At 40.0% G+C, this 20,250-nt stretch overlaps 1 protein-coding gene and 1 long non-coding RNA gene across 2 annotated transcripts in view; one reads left to right on the top strand and one right to left on the bottom strand.

Moving 5' to 3' along the window:
• Window positions 1-13,910, top strand: part of Ahr (aryl hydrocarbon receptor) — a 34,405-nt gene extending 20,495 nt beyond the window's left edge. The window contains exons 5-11 of the mRNA XM_021178767.1: window positions 1,199-1,322; window positions 2,295-2,425; window positions 4,077-4,279; window positions 4,903-5,012; window positions 6,035-6,176; window positions 7,424-8,693; window positions 11,763-13,910. Of these exons, the coding sequence (XP_021034426.1) occupies window positions 1,199-1,322; window positions 2,295-2,425; window positions 4,077-4,279; window positions 4,903-5,012; window positions 6,035-6,176; window positions 7,424-8,693; window positions 11,763-11,903 (2,121 nt within the window). The 3' untranslated portion in view covers window positions 11,904-13,910. The remainder of the gene's footprint in view (window positions 1-1,198; window positions 1,323-2,294; window positions 2,426-4,076; window positions 4,280-4,902; window positions 5,013-6,034; window positions 6,177-7,423; window positions 8,694-11,762) is intronic.
• Window positions 9,172-20,250, bottom strand: part of LOC115032800 — a 44,802-nt gene continuing 33,723 nt past the window's right edge. Inside the window, exons 2-3 of the long non-coding RNA XR_003838438.1 lie at window positions 10,208-10,289; window positions 9,172-9,560 (exon numbers count right to left, since the gene is read on the bottom strand). This is a non-coding gene — a long non-coding RNA (uncharacterized LOC115032800). The remainder of the gene's footprint in view (window positions 9,561-10,207; window positions 10,290-20,250) is intronic.

Genomic DNA, 20,250 nt, shown 5'->3' with positions numbered 1-20,250 from the left:
AGTGTTCCGACACTGAGCTTAAAGCATTCAGAGGGCATAGACGGTTGATGAGGGAGCCTAGGGAGGACAGAAGTGCCATGAGCAATAGACAAGAAAGCCCTGGAAGACTGGGTGTTTGCTGTAGGGGGAGTCCTGAGTAGGTGGTGTGGATGATGGTCAGCCCTGGAAGCGTCACTAAGACAGAGCATTGGGAGAACTGTGAAACCACAGTCACATTTAGGGACAGGAACGTCTGATACCATCTGGGAACACACCAGAAGTACACCTGGATGCTTGCTGTTCTTCTGTATCTGACTCTCACTTTTAACATCAGAGGCATCACCTGAAACACTTGATACAATGTCTGGACTCCATTCCCAGATACTCCATGGCAGTGGGTCCTACTGCAGCCTGTGAGTTAGCATTTTGCCAAACTCACAAGGCTCCTGGTCTGCATACCACAGACCATTTACGTCATTTGTAGTTTTCATTATATATACAGAAAATATTCACTGGTACCTCTCATTAGAGAGAAAATAGATGCTTTAGCTATATTACAGATCACCCTGGCAACTATGTAACTGATGCACCAAGGTGATTTAATAGTACAGTAAGTTTCTAGAGAGACTAACATAACAGAAGGCCACTAAAGCAATGGGATGTGGCCAGTGTCACCGAAGCTAAATCTTAGTATTCTTTGCCTAAAGCATTGTATCGTCTGTAAAGGGATTCATGGATGAGATAGGGTCTAGAACAGTGGTTCCCTACCTTTCTAATGCTATGATCCTTTAATACAGTTCTTCATGTTGTGGTGACCCAGTCATAAACTTTCTTGTTGCTCCTTCATAACTAATTTTGCTACTGTAATGAATTGTTATATAAATATCTGATATGTGACCCCCTCCCAAAGGGGCTGCAAGCCACATGTTGAGAACCACTGTTCTAGAATGTTATCAGCTGGTGTGAAATAAGCAAGGACTCTGAGTAGATCTTAATATGGTACATTTGAGGAACAGGAAGCTGCCTTGTGAGCCAGAGCCGTCGTGTCAGGAGGCGATGGCCGATGTGAATGGTTAGGGGGTCTTTGCAACCATCATTTGCATTCAGTTCATCATTGCTGACAGGTGCCCACTGATCTAGACACCTTTTGAAACTGCTTTACGAAACCTTATCACTCTTCAAATCACTATAAGTTTTTCCTCATGCCCCTTTCCTTTAGTCTGACGTCATCCATCAGAGTGTATATGAGCTCATCCATACAGAAGACCGAGCAGAGTTCCAGCGCCAGCTTCACTGGGCTCTAAACCCCTCACAGTGCACAGACTCTGCACAAGGAGTGGATGGTAAGGAAATTTACCAGAAGAGGATGCTCATGCTTGCTGAATATTCTATGAAAGAAAGGCATAGAGCTCCATGATGAAGATAGGGAACAAGTCAGGCGGGTGTGAGTCTGCAGCTGAAGATCAGAGCCAGACCACAAGAGGATGTTGAGCCAAGGCAGCTGTAGCAGATGCAAGCCATAGAGGATGTCATAAAGAAGGTTGTATTGTTAGTAATGTGACTATGTGTTTGTGCCCACCTGTGGGTACATGTGTGGAGGCCAGAGGTCACAACCTCAGATGTCATTTTTTGCAAACCTTCCGCCTTATTTTTTGAAACAAGAGTTTTCCCTGGCCAGGAGATCACCAAGAAGGGTAGGCTGCTGGGAGCCCAGGGATTCCACTGTCCCTCCTCAGTGCTGGGATTCCGAGCTTGCATCTCCATGCTTGGCTTTTCTTGACAAGGGTTCTAGGGATCAAACTCAATGTCATGCTTGCATGGCACTTTACCTATTGAGCTATGACCCAAGCCCAAAGCAGTACTGTTTTGTTTTCTTTTGTTTCTTTTTTGTTTGTTTCTTTGTTTTTAAACCAACACTGGTACCATTGGGAAAGATGGGAGGAATATACAGGCTTGCAACTGAAGAGTATAAATCATTCTTATTAAAATATCCCCATAAGAATATACACTAGCACATGCAAGAATCAAGACAGTCTTCCTGATGTGTGCATTGTTTTAAGATATCTGTGAAGCTGGTGAGAAAACAAAGCCAATTGTTATAGATAGAGACATTGTTAACAGCAATAGCTCAGAATTACCAATATAGAAGAAGGCAAGTTCAACAGCATAGAAGTGTTTATGTGTTTGGGGCTTTTCAATTATTTTTGAAATGGTATTTTTAATTCAAAATACAGACTCTAGTTTAAAGTCTGTCACCACTATCACCCTTGATTTCATAGCAGATGTAAGGTAGACTGTGCTTTTCCCTCCTACAGAAGCCCATGGCCCTCCACAGACAGCAGTCTATTATACCCCAGACCAGCTTCCTCCAGAAAACGCTTCTTTCATGGAGAGGTGCTTCAGATGCCGGCTGAGATGCCTGCTGGATAATTCATCTGGTTTTCTGGTAAGGTGCATAATCTTAAAATATCATGGTTTTGGATGACTTAATATAATAAAAGAAACAGCCCTTAAAAGTTAATATTTTGGGACCAGTAAATTAACTCAAGTGGTTCAGTGTTTTCCTTGAAGAATGGGGATCATCTGATTTTGACCCCGGGAACCCCTGTAAAAGCCTGGTATGGTGATATGCACCTATGGTACAGTGAGGGCAGAATGAGAGGAGGAGTCTGGAGAAGCCTGGGTGCTTATGCACACACACACACACATAAACACACATGTGCGTGTGCACATACTCACATACACACACAGGTGCTCACACACATACACATGACGTTTACCATATAAACACACACACCCATATACACCACATTGAATCACACACATACCACATAAACTCATACATACACATAAGCACACACCACATATACCACATAAACTCATATTCATACACACAAACCCCATAAACTCATACACACGCTACATATACCATATAAATTCACATATAACACACATATACCTCTCTGTCTCTGTCTCTCTCTCTCTTATTTTGGTTTTGAGGTCTCTGGCAGCTCAGAGAACCCTATCATTTCAGATGACTTTGTAGCAATGGCTATAACATGGAATGTATACTGTATACTGGATGTTTTGAAAGAATTTTTAAGACTTAGAATTAGCTAGCCACTTTTCAATAGGATGCCTATCATTTGGGGTTGTATGCTTTCCACATGGGAAAAGCATTGATGTATGTGTGCCTGGAATAAATGCCAAATAAAATGCTTATATTTATGGCTCCAGAGTTAGCATCTGATAGGAGGCTTCCTGTAAGAAGTAACCAGGAAGCCCCTAGCAAGATACTGAGAGTGACTGTGATACTGCAGCCACAGGCAGAGAGGAGTTAGTTCTTACATTAAGCCTCACGAATCAGTGCATTTTGTTAGTATATTATTTCTGACAATTGTTTTTGCTAATATGGATTTAGAGTTGTAATCTGAGATGGCATTCCCAGTACCACCGCCTGAGACTGGTTAATGGGATTAGGTGGGATTTCTGGGTGTGCTGGGCTTCTTCTGTCTTGTGCTATATCAGATGTGTGTCACATAGTCTCTTAGACTTGTAGATCAGCTGAGTTTACGACACCCATGTCTAAACTCTCTTTGGTCTCTGTCTTCTAAACTCATTCTTTGATCTCTGCATTCTTTAAATGGCCTCATAAGTTTCATTTTACTGTTTTAGTAAAATTGTATTTTTTTTTCTCAGTAGGAAAGACTACGGTGAGCTATGGCATATAGATCCTACATGTTTGAAAATTAATATGTATTTTGACTTTAACACCACTCTTTTTTCTTAAGCTATGTATTGAGTGCTTAGTGTGCAAAGGGTTGTGGAAGGTGGGAATGTCATGTGGTCCTAGGCACAGAAATGATAGCCCACTCCTGTCATGACTTGGGGGCAGGGTAGGACACTTGGCAGTGCCCACTTCCCCACTCTATCTTTAAATTTGTAATAGACTTTCTGTATAGAGAGGAGTGAAATTAAGTTAGTGGTTCTGAGCCTTGGGAATTTTCTTTTATAACCACTCCTACCCCAGGTACCTGATGGAACCTTTGAAAATGAAACCATTACACACTGTTAATTTTAATGACATTTTTTTTAAGGCAATGAATTTCCAAGGGAGGTTAAAGTATCTTCATGGACAGAACAAGAAAGGGAAGGACGGAGCGCTACTTCCTCCACAACTAGCTTTGTTTGCAATAGCTACTCCACTTCAGCCACCCTCCATCCTGGAAATTCGAACCAAAAACTTTATCTTCAGGACCAAACACAAGCTAGACTTCACACCTATTGGTTGTGATGCCAAGTAAGGGAACTTTTTCACTCTTAATTCTTCAAGAATTAATGCATCTTTTTAATTTTAGCACGTCTGTAAGTGTGTGAGATGTGGTATAGGTTCTAATGTTACTACTATAGGGTCATTTCATCAATTTGACAAATAATCTGACTATTTTGTATTATTTACTGCACATAGTTTATTTTACATTTTGTAAAAATATTTTTTAATGTTTAGCTTCAGAGATTAGATAACTATCTAAAGTTAATTAGTTAACTAAAAAGAATTTATATAAAAGCATTTTAATTTTTTTTTACCTTTTATATGGGAGAATGCATTAGAATAACTTGACAGACCCTGTCTCTAAAGTACAGTCTGAGCCAGCCATGTTTTTAGCTTTTGAATTCATTTTACTTTTAAGTTAACTATGCCAGATTCTTTTTTGACATTCTTAATATTAATTGCCTTATTCAAAGTTAAGAAAAAATGCTAAAACTGAAAATTTGTAGCCATCAGCAAGAAAATTTAAAAAAATTAAAATTAAAAGGATGTTTTCTATGTACTAATGTGAAAAATTTGAATGTTGTGGAAATCACATACCACCAATTAATGTATCTTGATTATTTTACAATCCGATTCTTTTATTTGAACAGAGGGCAGCTTATTCTGGGCTATACAGAAGTAGAGCTGTGCACAAGAGGATCGGGATACCAGTTCATCCATGCTGCAGACATGCTTCACTGTGCAGAATCCCACATCCGCAGTGAGTTGGAATTCTTGTGACCCGCCTGACAGATGGCACATGTATTAGAACATATTAAGCTTTTAAAAAATCCTTTGATTCCTGTGTGTGTGCGCATGTGGGGGCCAGGAGCCAACCTGTAGGAGGGAATTCTCTTTGCCTTTGTGCATCCCTAGGATCAACCTCAGTTAGTCAGGTTTGGTGGCAAGCACCTGTAGCCACGGAGGCATCTCCCAGCACTGTGATACACATTTCAAAGTGTTGTGTGTGATGACATCTTCTGAGAACTACTTGGATTGATCCCGTTGGAGTCATGCTGCCTTGGTTAACCAGTTTTGCTTTTTACTTCCTAATTCCTCTACAGCTGCTATGCAGTAATGGTTGTGATATGATTATTATGAAAGTAACTATTGTGGCCAGTGGATTTTTACTCAGTAAGTCTTTAAAGGCACCATGCATAGATGTTAATATAAAGTCAGGAAATACTAAAAATATTCCCCATTTAACATGAATATGTTTACTTTTATTCCAAGCTAATCTCTTCTTACATCTGACATGCTCTCAGTATTTCTCTTAACCTTTATATATTAAGCCTTATCTAAAATGGAAAAGCACAGATTCTGAGGAACCATTTCTGTTCCTTTCAGTGTGTTTAGTGTGTTTAAAAGTTTTCAAGATATTGTCATAGCTGGTCATTAATGGAATTCATGTGGAAATGTGTCAAGATGGCTTTTAAAAAGATATTTGTTTTTATGTTTTAATTGTGTATGTGCATTTGTCTGTGTGGGAGTTTGTGAGCACCAGTACAGGTGAACTTGGGTGCCAGGAGAGGACATCAGGTTCCCTGGGACTTGTTTACTGGAGGTAGTGAGTCACCCAGTGTACCCACTGGGAAGCAAACTCAGGTCTTTTGCAAGAGCATCAGGGTCCTGTAGCCAGCGAGCGAGCCTCACTTTAGCCCCACAGGGGCACTTGGTTGCAGGGATGTACTGTACTGTACTGATGGAGGGTTTGGTGACCTTGTTGTAAATGTTTACTTGTAGTGATTAAGACTGGAGAAAGTGGCATGACAGTTTTCCGGCTTCTTGCAAAACACAGTCGCTGGAGGTGGGTCCAGTCCAATGCACGCTTGATTTACAGAAATGGAAGGCCAGATTACATCATTGCAACTCAGAGACCACTCACGTAAGCATCAGAAAAAGAACATGTCCTGCATTTGTGTTTTCATAAGTCTTCTTACATGAAAATTTAAAAGTAATCCTAAGGCAATGGAACCTGTAACTAAAAATGGAAAAATTATCTAGAAAGCAGGACAGAGATGAAAAATGTTGAAAAAAAAAAGACAAAAGTGATAAGCTTTAATGAGCAGCTAATAGATGAAGCTAAAAATGCCCAACTCATCCTGCAGTTGAGGAGATGAAAAACAATGTCATCTCAAAAATAAAAGGAAAACTATAGCACTTGTTTACAGTAGGTTCACAGCTATTTGGAAGCTTTTCACAGATTCCAGAAAGGAATCTTTGGTGAAATATTAATTGCTTTTTAGGAGTTAGGTAGAGGTAAGCATCCTGATTGGTTTTCGCCTTCCTTTTGAATATCAAGTTAACCAACAGAATTTGTTAAGGAGACAAATTCTTGACAGAGTCTGAGCACTGCACTGCCTGTCAGGCTTCTGTGTGTGGTCCTGTTTCTAGAGCTACTGGCTGGTCACTGCCATTTCTAGAGCTGCTGGCTGGTCACTGCCATTTCTAGAGCTGCTGGCTGTCCACTGCTGTTGCCTTATGAGTCATCAGGCAGCCCTAATTGTGCTATCTTTATATTGTGAATACATGGTTTTTTTGTTGTTGTTTTTGGATACATTTTGTTTTCATTCATAATTGTCTTGGCTCTTCTTTACTCTTTATGTTTCCAAATGTACTTTAGAACTCATTTATTAAAGACTAAATCCTCAACAACAACAACAAAAACACTGTTGGGATTTTAAAGACATAACTCCTTCAAGAAAGAATTAACATTTGCACAGAACTGGGTCATTAACCCATAACCATAGTGAATGTTTATATTACCCATAGGGGATGCATGCTTCATAAAACCATTGATTGTTACAGCTGACAGACCTCTGACGTCATTAGTGTCTTTCAGGCATAGACATTTCATTTATTGATTTGCTGTTGTCCATTTCTTTTGTATTCCAGTTATGTCTCCTAGTTGTTATTTTATTTAGATATATTTCTATTTTGGTATTTATATGTTTTTCCTATATAGTTTTAGCTCCATTTGTATAACACTAGTCATGAGACTAATTTAGTTCAAAATGAAATCCATGTTCCTTGCTATCAAGCTCAGCTTTTGTCTTCCTTTTAGAAATATCTTACTTAAATCATGTATGATCAAACTCTAATGTATTCAGACCTTCTTGCCTACCCTGTTAGGGATGAAGAAGGACGAGAGCATTTACAGAAGCGAAGTATGTCGCTGCCCTTCATGTTTGCTACCGGAGAGGCTGTGTTGTACGAGATCTCTAGCCCTTTCTCTCCCATAATGGATCCCTTACCAATACGCGCCAAAAGCAACACTAGCAGGAAAGACTGGGCTCCCCAGTCAACCCCAAGTAAGGATTCTTTCCACCCCAGTTCTCTTATGAGTGCCCTCATCCAGCAGGATGAGTCCATCTATCTATGTCCTCCTTCAAGCCCTGCACCATTAGACAGCCATTTTCTCATGGGCTCCGTGAGCAAGTGCGGGAGTTGGCAAGACAGCTTTGCGGCCGCAGGAAGTGAGGCTGCGCTGAAACATGAGCAAATTGGCCATGCTCAGGATGTGAACCTTGCACTCTCTGGCGGCCCCTCAGAGCTCTTTCCGGATAATAAAAATAATGACTTGTACAGCATCATGAGGAACCTTGGGATTGATTTTGAAGATATCAGAAGCATGCAGAACGAGGAGTTCTTCAGAACTGACTCCACCGCCACCGGTGAGGTTGACTTCAAAGACATCGACATAACGGACGAAATCCTGACCTATGTGCAGGATTCTCTGAACAATTCAACTTTGCTGAACTCGGCTTGCCAGCAACAGCCTGTGACTCAGCACCTAAGCTGTATGCTGCAGGAGCGCTTGCAGCTAGAGCAACAGCAACAGCAACAGCTTCAGCAGCCCCCAACGCAGGCTCTGGAGCCCCAGCAGCAGCTGTGTCAGATGGAGTGCCCCCAGCAAGATCTGGGTCAGAGGCACACGCAAATCAACGGCTCCTTTGCAAGTTGGAACCCCACCCCTCCCGTGTCTTTCAACTGTCCCCAGCAGGAACTAAAGCACTATCATCTCTTTTCCAGCTTACAGGGGACTGCTCAGGAATTTCCCTACAAACCAGAGGTGGACGGTATGCCTTACACACAGAACTTTGCTCCCTGTAATCAGCCTCTGCTACCAGAACATTCCAAGAGTGTGCAGTTGGACTTCCCAGGAAGGGATTTTGAACCGTCCCTGCATCCCACTACTTCTAATTTAGATTTTGTCAGTTGTTTACAAGTTCCTGAAAACCAAAGTCATGGGATAAACTCACAGTCAGCCATGGTCAGTCCTCAGACATACTATGCTGGGGCCATGTCCATGTATCAGTGCCAGCCAGGGCCACAGCACACCCCTGTGGACCAGACACAGTACAGCTCTGAAATTCCAGGTTCTCAGGCATTCCTAAGCAAGGTAAGGGCTTTCGACAGCTGAATAAACCTTGTAGGCCTAAGCATCTCCATGTAGCCTGTTATACTTAAACATATCATCATAACCCATTTTACATAGCGCGCAACTTAGGAACTGCTTTCATTATATGTACAGTCACATAATTAACTTCATTATAATTTACTTAAAATAGTATGAATAATAAATTACTTTAAATAATTTTCTTAAAAGCAAGTTGATGTTTCGATAATTTAATAACTGTTCTTTGTTACCCCCCTCAGGAGGATATCATGCTTATATTAATAAATTTCTCTTTACAAATATTAGTTTATTTGGAGATATACTGGTTTAGATTGTAAGAATATCTTGACTAACATGAAGTTTATTAACTATTCATGAGCTGTTTGCTGTTTGAGTATAGCCATTTACAAGTGTGACTTAAATCACAGTCCTGGTTGCTTTTTAGATTGTGAATGAATCTGCTGTGTCTGATTATATGGGATTTTTTTTTTTTTTTTTTTTGGAATGGAGAATGAAGATGATAGTTTTGGTCAATCTTTTTCCTGAAAATTTTTAGGAACAAGATTTCCTAAAAAATTTTAATAGTTACTATAAAGAAAATGGATTAACCATATGTTGGATATAATTTACTCATAAAAGAATGGAATATTAGTATTTGCCTCAAAACGGTGTGTCTGGAGGACATTATAGAATATAGAGAGCATCCATGTGTGCAAACCTCCAAGGCTGATCCCTCAGATGCTGGAAATGGCCGCAGAGTTGGACTGGCTATTGGGTAGTAACAGACAGATAATGGGAGTAACTTCAGGTCTTCTACAACATAGCAGGATGACAGAAGTTCACAACAGTTGATTGTATGATTCAAAATCACTAGAAAAAAGGAAATCAAATGTTCTTCATGCAAATAACAGATGAGTGTTCACAGTGAAAGATAATTGCCTGATTTGCTTACACACTATATAGATGAATTGAAATGTCACATTGTAACCTGTACATATGAGTAATTGTGTGGCAGTGAAAAAACTAACAACATTTTGAGCCTGGAGAGATGGCTTGGCAATTAACACTTGCTTACCCTTCTTGATCCCCAGCACCACATGGGAGCTCATAACAGTCCACAGTTTCCACTTCCTGGCACTCAGTGCTCTCTCTGCACCCTTGAGCACCGCATACTTGTGTTGCACACACATGCGCGCACACACACACACACACAAACACATATGTATACATATATATATATACACACACACATACATATACATATATACATATATGCATACATACAAACATACATCATGCAGGCAAAGCAACCATACACATAACATTTTATTCTTAATTTATTATTTTTGAAATGAAACATAATTGTATTCCTTTCCTGTTTCCCTTTCTTTTCTACAACCTTTCCCACCTACCACCTTTGCTCTCTTTCAGTTTCTTGGCCTCTTTCCTTTCATTGCTCTGTGTGTGTGTGTGTGTTCCTAAATATTTAAATACAACCTGCACAGTCTGCATATTACCTGTAGGACAACCCTGAGCAGCAACTCAAAAGGGTTTTTCTCATGCCTGGTGTTGGGGCTGTAGAGTGAATTTGAAGACAGTCTGGAAAATGGTGAGACACAGAACATGATTACCAAAAGGTCAAGAGTATAGATAGCTCAGTGGTGGAGCCGGGTTAGCATGCACAAGGCCCTTCACTGGACCTCCAGCACTACACAATAAGTGAGTAATTTGAGGCAACTAAAGGGATAGTTTTATGATTTTTATTTTAATCTTAGTTTATTTCATCAACTACACCACAACGTGAAGTTTCTGTAGACTAAAACTGTTATATTCGTTCTTCACTTTTTTAGCAGTTCTGGATAGGAGACTGGTAAGAAGGCAGGTGTCTTAGTTAGGGTGTGAGGAAACACCGTGACCAAAAGCTGTCTGAGAGGAAAGAGTTTAAATCACTCACAGTTCCACATAACAGGTAATCATCAAAAGCAGTAGGGTCAGGACCTGAAGCAGGGCAGGAACCTGGAGGCAGAAGCTCATGCAGAGGCCATGGAAGTACTTTCTACTGGATTGCCTTCTATAGCTTGCTCAGCCTGCTCTCTTATAGAGCCACACAATAGGCTGAGCCTACATCAATCACTAATTAAGAAAATGCCCTACAGGCTTGCCTGCCTACAGCCAGATTAGTGGAGGCATTTTCTCAATTGAGGCCGTCTCCCCTCAGTGACCTTAGCTGAGTCAAGTTGACATAAAACTAGCCAAAACAACTGACTCCTTCTCAACTTGACACACAAAACATTTTTCAGACAGAGCCTTTCCTTTCTCATTTATTCCCAAGATAGCACATTAATATTACTATCACAATATAAAACATAAATGACTTTAAAAGTCCCACAGTCAATAAAAGTTCAATCTCTTTGAAATAACCATTCTCTTAAAAAAAAAAATTGGTTTTGTTTGTTTGTTTAAAAAAAAAACCTTCAGCCCGTGCTGGGGCTACAGTTTGATCTTTTCTCAATTGAGAAATTCCTCTCTGATGCAACTAGCTAACCAAACATCTTTTTTATTTGGTAACTTGCAGAGCAATTTATTAAACACATATTACAAATCAATTGGATTAAGATCATACCTGTAGTGTTAACATTGCAAGAATAGCAAGAAACATTTAAAATCCAGATCTGGGCAAAAGTGCTGGTGTCTGAAATGCTGTGTAGAAGTTCGGATAGAATCAGTTCACTGCCTCCAGGTTTTTGATTGGTTGTGGCAGGACTGAAAAACCCTTTGACATCCCCATGTCACATAATTTCCCATCAGGCCCCAAGGCAGACAAAGTGAGATAGTTGTAGCATTCGCTGTACCATTTTTCAATTATCTTGTAGGACTAATGAGAAAACCTGATCTTCCAAAAGAAGTCAGTGTGTGAGCGTTTCTCTGTGATTTGAAGGATGAAAGACTTAGCCCTGAGCATCATCAGTACAGGACTGTAAAGTGGAACAACCCATAGGTCTAACGGACTAAAATCTGTTTTTAAGGTGTTCCTCAGATCCTAACAAGCTGCTGTGCTGTGTTTGTTCTCAGGTGCAGAGTCGAGGTGTTTTCAATGAAACCTATCCGTCCGACTTGAGCAGCATTGGCCACGCTGCTCAGACCACTGGCCATCTCCATCACCTGGCGGAAGCCAGGCCTCTTCCCGATATCACACCCGGTGGATTCCTGTAGCTCCCATGACAGGATGAAATTCATTCAGGAACAGGATACCAGAACTGTGAGGGTTGGACATCAGTACACTTTCTCCAAAACAGATTTCGATCCTTGTGTTTAGAGAAGGAGTTTAAAACCGTACCTGAGATGTAGGTATAGATGCTCCCTATACGATAGGAGAGCTCCGACGGAGCGCAAGGAGGAGTTCTGGCACCTCAGAGTGCACAGTGTTGACTGTGGAAAATTCTCGGATTCCCTGCTCAGTAACATCAGCAGGAAAAACAGGGAGGTATTTGGAGCTTTGAACTTCTGGATTCTTGTTAGTATACCAAATACGGAGTTACAGGACTAATCGATTTCCTATATTTTTAACCTCTGGTTTTGTCCCAGAAGTTAAAGTAAATGGTTTGGTGCTTTTCTCAAAAGAAAATCTCAATGCTTTCCTTCTGCACTGTTAATATAAGTGCCTCACTTTTTTTTTCTGTTTTTTTTCTTTTTTCTATCTACCTGTAACACAATAGGGTATGTATTTTATATGAAATATTTTTTATCTTTTTTGAATTAATATTCTTTTCTGCACAAAGAAACTTTCCCGAATCCCAACCTTTTTTATGACCCCAGCTGTTCGTGTGCACTACTCATCCTTTTCTTCAGATAAAGAGGAAATGATAACTCAAAGTCAACTATTTATTGTGTAATATACCTGCTTCTGGGCGTTAGATGTTCCTCTGTGCCTTATGTTGAAGAATTTGAAAAATAACATGTTGCCAAAATTATTTAATTATTACATACTATTAGAGAGTAGCACTTGTATTTTAACAGTGTTTTCTGAGACATGAGATAACGCTGCTGCTAAAGGTTTCCCAGAAACCTCCACAATGAGATCAGAAGGCCACCGTAGAAAGTGCTAAAGGTGCCTATGTCCATTAAGCTGCAGTGAGGGGAGGTGGCATGTGTCAAGCCTGTTAGCTATATTAAGCAGAGCACTCATTTCACTCTGTCTAAATTATCTTTGAAAAAACTGTCTCGGGTCTGTAAACCTGTTTGTGATATTGACTTTTATAAATTCCACTTCTTATACTAGTGGAAGCTATTCATTTTTCTCATATTTGAGGAGTGTTAAGATGGAAGATGCCATGTCAGGTGCAAGGTGTTTTAATGACTGAAATGAATGGTGCATTGTATAAATGTAACGAACAAAATAATCTGTAAAATATTCGAAGTTTTCATTTAAGAATAGTTCTTACCTCATATGCATTTTTCAGTGTATCTTGTAAAGAAATCAAATAGTAAGTTGAAGCTTTTAAGTTGGCATTAAGATAAAGATAAATACAATTTGTTCACCTCCGTACCTTAAGTTGTTTATGTGATACACCCTTTGCTGCCAATATGGCAAATTTGTCACTCTGCCAAATGTACTGTTCTCAAATGGCTTAAAGAAAAAATGCTGGTGTCTGCCATTGTCTCTGTTCTTGCTTAGATATGATATATGAAGGATGTGGTCCTGGATCTGTTTTTCATATGTTGTATAAAAAGCTGATGAGATCCCAAACTGAGATGTATTCAAATACAGTAGTGGTTCTCAACCTGTGCTTTGTGGCTCCCGTTGGAGATATAGAATGACCCTTTCACAGGGGTCGCCTAAGACCATTGGAAAACACAGATATTTGCATCACGATTTATAACAGTAGGGAAACTACAGTTTTAAAGTAGCAATGAAAATAATTTTATGGTTGGGGTCCTGAGAAACTGTATTAAAGGGTCACAGCATTAGAAATGTTGGCTCTTTTCTTTTTTTCTTTCAGAAAATTAATGTATGTAAACATGCCTTTGGGAAAATGATCTCTTACTTCTATGCATTTTCAGTCAAAATTCTGAATCTTTAGGATTAAGCATTGAAAAACAACTGTCTAAACCATTTCACATTTACTTCCAGCATGAGGTGTTGTCAAGGATTTAGACCGATGGTCTGAATTAGTATCCCACTTTTCTATGTGAACTTTTCATTAAAAGTTGTCATAGAAACCATTTTGTCAGTCTCTTCTGCATGTTACCAAATGTTCAGTTAAAAAAAAAAAAGAAGACAGCTTTGGACACTGTGAGTATGGTGGCATTTAATTACACACTTATCAAACTGAAAGTCTTAAAAACAATATTGAGTGTTCTTATCTATATAAAAATAGCTAAAACATCTAAGAATAATAAAATCACATGAAACTGCCTATTTGTTTGTCTGTATTGCCAAGTGCCAAATGGAAAGACCACTTAGAGCACCACGAGACTGAGGGATTAACTTCTAGATGAAATTCGAAGACTCTTGGGTCTGTCTGATTGGAGTTCTTCTTTTCTAGGTGTTTCTTACAGCACCTGAACACTTAACCAACATGCCAGTGTATCAACCTTTCAATTGTTACTATGCACAAGCTAGTTTGTTTGAGTATCAATAGATCTTAGATTTACATAGATCCTTGCTGTCCTTTAAACTGTTACTTGCTTACATATGCCATGCATAGATTTTTGTTAAAGTATGATTTATAATGTCCTTAACTATCAAAGGAAATGTAAACAGTGATATATGATAATAAACTAACCACCAAATATAAATAGTGTTTTCATGCAAGTTTTTCTTTCTGTCTCTATAGAGAAAACAGAGCCCTGTACCATCATATGATGGCTAGGTAAAAGTAGTCTTTATAGAAAGACCAATACACCAAGTCTTTCATGAAAGGGTTACTTAAATTCTCTGTTTGAGCTATTTGATCTGAGCAAACTCAAGCTGACAAGTGATCTGTAGTCCCCAGCCACTAGTGTGTCTATGTTGGAGGCCACACACCACAGTAAAGTTGTACAGTGTACCACACCACTGATGTTCACTCTTGTGATGTGATATGTGCACATCAGAACAGTCTACATCACATCTCTTACTGTATATCACTGAATACATGACTACAATCATGTATTCATTCTTGTCCCTGTGTACACTCAGTCCAATAGCTTCCTTAATTACAAATGATTCCAGTTTACCACATCTTACCAAGACTGCTAACCCAAGGGTGTTGGCCACTCCAAGGAAGTGGGTGGTAGTTATGATACACTCTGCAGATGACCTTGCTTCCAACTTTACTAATAAAAGCTTCACCCAGTGCTTCTCTGTACCTTCATCTCTTCAATACTACCATTCCTAGACTTCACCTTTCCTGGAGTATATAGGAGGAGAGGTTTCAAGACCTTGACGTAAACACCCATCTTCTTTGTACTTCATAAAGATACTTATCTTTAACTATCTTTGTTTTCCCATGGCTTTAGCTTTCCTTCAGTCTCCTAACAGTCTCTCTTTTCTTATCCCCTCACACCATCTCCTCAGCCCTTTCAGCTCTGCAGCCTCCACTCACACCCTCTTTTCATCTCCAATCTTGTTAAATCTTGGTTCTTATTTTGGTTCTTTATACGCTCATCCATTCTACAGCTCTTGCCTTTCTGAGGAATACCCTCAAGTGTTATCTCACTATGAGTGCCCTTCATCATCTCTTTGAGTGTAAGATACGTGACTTCCAAATAACAGCACACAAAGATGGAAAAATAATTCATAAAAAATTACACACTTAGAGATGAAGAAACTGAGACCAAAGATTTAAAGTGGCCTCACACCGTTTGTTTAGGTGATCTGGAGGGAACTAAGTACACTGACTGATACAGGGCAGAGCGGCTGATTGTTCCTGCACAAGTGCATTGCTCTATCTTCCCATTCCACCTGATGCATAATTTAGTTTATCTCATTTACATCCCATGAGGTCAATTTAATTATTCCATTTTTATAAAGGACTAAACTATATTTTTAAAAAGCAACTGAAATCTTCAAATGGTTATACACAGAATAGTTTGTATTTTTTAAGAACCCATGTGTATGTTAATTTGGTGGCAAGGGACATTCTGTAGATGTTACTGTACAGTCCAGGACCGAGAAATGAGAAGCTGCTATAGATTGGATCTAAAATGTCCTCTATAACTCTTGTTGGAGGCTTGACCACTAGCTTATAATCTATTGAGAGGGGATGGAGCCTTTAAAAATTAGTATACCATGGGAGGATACTGGACACCAAGGGTGTATCCTGAGAAGAGATTTTGAGACCAAACCCTTCCCCTCTTTTTCTGTATTTCCTGAGTCCAGTAAAGTGAGCAAAACTCTTTTACCTTAGTTCCTTCAAAATGTGCTGGGCAGTAACATGGCCAAGAAACCATGGACAAAAATCATGGAAACCACAACTTATTCCTTCTCTCTTAAGAGAAGGCTGACACAGGGGCTGCCCTGGATTACCTGGGAAGACTCAGTGTAATCATCGAAAAGTTCTTGCAAGAGGAAGGTTGGAGAGTCAGAAGGGAGGGAGAACAGAAAGGAGGACAGCAGAAGGATTTGAAGACACTATGGTGATAATGCAAGAAGGGCCAAGAAGCTAGAAAAGGGAAGGAAGTAATGTCTTCCGATGTCTTGATTCCAGAGCAGCAAGCATCCTCTAGTTTAGGGTTTTCAACCTGTGGATTGTGACCCCTTTGAGGGTTGAAGGACAACCCTTTCAAGGAAGTCATATCCTGCATATTAAATACTTACATTATGAATTCATAACAATAAAAATGCAGTCATGAAATAGTAATGAAAATCTGGTTGGGGATACCACAGCATGAGGAACTAGGTTAAAGGACTACAGCATTAGGAAGGTTGAGAATTTCTGCTCTAGTTCTATTAAGAAGATATTTGGGCCCTTGCCTTCCTGCTCCCTGTCTGTCCACTTGCCCATTCCCCCCTCCGCTCCCCTGACTCTCCATGTGCCCATCTATTTCTCTATTCTCCCTCTCTATCTGCCTTTTTCTGCCTCTACTACCCTCTTAGCTCCCCTCCCCATGCCCTAAATAAACTCTATTCTATACTAAAAAAAAAAAAAAAAGATATGTGAGATATTTGTATTGTCCTATGCCAATTAATGCAGTAATTCATTATAGTAGTCATTAGAAATCAGCACAAATGTTTAGATTTTAAGGAATGATGCTTCTGGAGTGGAAAGATCTCCATTTGCACATCTTTCTATACAAAGTGTTGTTCTGAGCATGGCTACAGCTCAGAGAACAGCCAGGAGGGCTTGGCACCATTTCCTATGGCTCTTCCCACCTTTAAGTCCCTCTGGACCAAGAAAAAGGGAGTCTACTTTATGAGTGACACACTGGTGCCTGATTGGCTCCAAACTTGCCTCGGTGCAAGGACATGTGGAAGAGCACACTGCAGTCTTGCTTTCTCCAGATGTTTGCCTCATGTTGGGAATCAGGAAATGTGTGTGTGTTGCTCACAGTCTCACATATGTTTCTAAGGAAGTGTCTTAATAATGTGTCTGCTGGTTGCAAATCACCATACAAATTGGCCTGATTCCTAGAAGAAAAACGGCTTTCCTGAAGTGGGCTAGACATTATACCCGCACTGCTGTGTATACATTGTCAAGTCGTTCTTTGCATTAAAATTAACACACCTATTTTGAGGGTAGAAAGAGTACTTTTTTTCAAACTTCTCTTAGGATATTATCACTTTATAGGGTTCAAGAGAAGCCCATTAAATGAGAAAAAGCCACAAAGCTGTTAAAATACTGTCCATTACAAACACCTTGCCTGATATTTGTGCAACGCCTTCTGTGCACAGAGTTTTCAACTCATATTGGATCTAGTTTGACTATTATACAATACGGAGAGTTGATTGTCCTACAGTTTTCTATTTAGTGTTTTGAAGCCATGGTTGACCATGGGTAACAGAGCCACAAATTACAAACCTTTAGTGCATGCTGCTTGATTTCAGAGTGGGTGTCTGTGCTAGGACACAGTCAGATTTGAACCACTGAGTCAAATATATGTTTTTAGAGTTTCCCTCAAAGATTTTACACTAGATCCAGCTCAGGTTTTCTTGTGTATATCAAGGAATGAGCCCTCTATCAGATGGACAAGAGGCTAAAATGAAAGCTAATGTTTAACTGAAGTGCTCTTTTTAATATGAAAAAGTGTTAAAAACAGATTTTAGAATGACTTGGCTACCTCTGAAAGTTTCAGGTATCTGTTCTTGATTCAAATAAAGTGTGAAATTAAGGATACCCCACTGAGTACTCAAACCAGACATGCTTTTTCTGCGTTCATCTAGAAGCCAGTCTGTGCCTCTGCACAAAGAACACTCATAAACTTTCTGAGTATTATCAACAAAGAGACCTGAACTGCAGAATGAACATTGAAAGAGACTGGGATTTCTCAGTTTAAAACAAGAGTGTTAGATCATTTGGGTAATAAATTATTTATGTCCCTTGAATTAGCAAAGGGCATGTATGTGCATCCCCTTCTCCAGGGTTCAGGCAACATCCCAAATAAAGGACAGAAAGGATGGGAGAGCTAGAAGATGGGAAGAAGTGTGGTGTAGTGCTGTCTGCTGAACATGCTGGATACTTTGCTTGTGAGCTCCTAGCAGCTGTGGCCACCTGCACAAGATCAAGCCAGTCAGCAGGGCAGCATGCATAGGGCTGGGGCTCAAGCTTCACCTCTAGCTGAGTAGCTGTTGGTGGGTACTCATGGAAGAGCAGTCATTTTTCCTTAGGGATATGGTTGCTGGGAGGTTGCCCATGGCTGTTGGATTACTAACCAGACTCAGTAGGTTATTAAATTATAAAATGGACGTAAACATGAGAGGAGGGACTATTAAAGGAGCCCAGGGGAAGTGAGAAGGAAGATTGGCCTTGGGAATGAACATGGTACATTATGCTGAGACATGAATAAAAGTAAATAAAAGTATTCAAAGATACAAAAATAAGAATGTATTTCAAGCAGGAGGTTACTAACAGACATCATAGTTTAGAAAGAAGAGTCCACATCGGGGCAACTCTGCTGCTTTCGGTTTGTAAGCTTTCAGTCGGTTTGGGGGATGCTGGGGACTCCTTCCTTCCATTTAATATTTGTCTGGGGTAAATGTAAAAGAATACTCTTTAGGCTGAAGAGTGTGCAAGAGCTTTGTGTTAATGTCCACTGTTTTGCTTGCCCTGACATTATTCACAATGACATGTCTTGGTGACTTTAATCTCACTGTCTTCAGAATCTATCTACAAAGTGGTTTCTAAAGTTCTGTTTCCAAACGTGAGTTGCGTGAGATGTCGACAGGGAGGCCAGAGAAAACCTGGGCAGAAAAGAAATGAATCAGGTTCCTTTGCTGTTATGGTTTGTATATACTCAGCCCAGGGAGTGGCACTATTAGAAGGTGTGGCCCTGTTGGAGTAGGTGTGATCTTGAGTAGGTGTGTCACTGTAGGCGTGGGCTTTAAAACCCTCATCCTAGCTGCCTGAAAGTCAGTATTCTGCTAGCAGCCTCCAGATGAAGATGTAGAACTCTTAGTTCCTCCTGCCTAATGCCAGCCTGGATGCTGCTATGTTCCCAATTTGATGATACTGGACTGAATCTCTGAACCTATAAGCCAGCCCCAATTAAATGTTGTCCCTTATAAGAGTTGCCTTGGTCATGGTGTCTGTTCCCAGCAGTAAAACCCCAATGAAGACATTGGCTAAACATCTTTAATGTGCTAATGTTTATAGTAATTTTCCAAACAATTGCTGTGTAGTGTATTTCCAGCTTGACTCCAGAACTGTTTTCACAAAACCTTTCTCATTTGGCTAGTGTTCCAAAGAAAGTGCATTAACAAAGTCTGGCTTGTGGGGAGAAGTCGCAGGCTCATTCTTGTGTTTCCTTGTGACTCAGAGTCTGCATCGTCAGATGTAACACATCGGCTGTATCTTCCTATCTTACAGGAATGCACCATGCCCCACCAGCACTCACAGGCATGGGAATTTGTTCTCCTCTGCCTCCATTTCCCAAACAAGTTTTTCTCCTTGTGAAGACCTTAACATTCCTCCCACACCTGAAGTACTTGCTATGGCCTGTGTTCCAGATCATCTGTAAATATAGCCCCAAGGTTTCTTTTTATTTCTTAAACTTGATTATCAAAATACTCTTCATCATTCAGCTATGCTGTGTTGGCCATCTGCAGAAAATTTCACTAACTTTGTTTTTAAGACATTTTAAGCCTTAGTTTTCAGAGAGTTTGTGTGAAAAGTGGCTTGAGACACATGGCTGTATACTGTAGCAATCACATTTAAACCTTTCAGATAAGACCCATATGCTTTTGTTTTTATTGTTAGAACTAGGAAAAGGACATGCTTTCTGTCCATCAAAATACAAGTAGCTTTCTCTTTTATTTGGAACATGAAAAGGCTTAAAACCAGATCAGGGCACAAGGAGAACAATGCTTGGTGACATATTGCTGCTTCTCTCCTCTCCTCTCCTCTCCTCTCCTCTCCTCTCC

The sequence above is a fragment of the Mus caroli genome, chromosome 12 (genome assembly GCF_900094665.2).
Source record: "Mus caroli chromosome 12, CAROLI_EIJ_v1.1, whole genome shotgun sequence".
NCBI lineage: Eukaryota > Metazoa > Chordata > Mammalia > Rodentia > Muridae > Mus > Mus caroli.
This window is presented reverse-complemented; position numbering and strand designations above follow the sequence as displayed.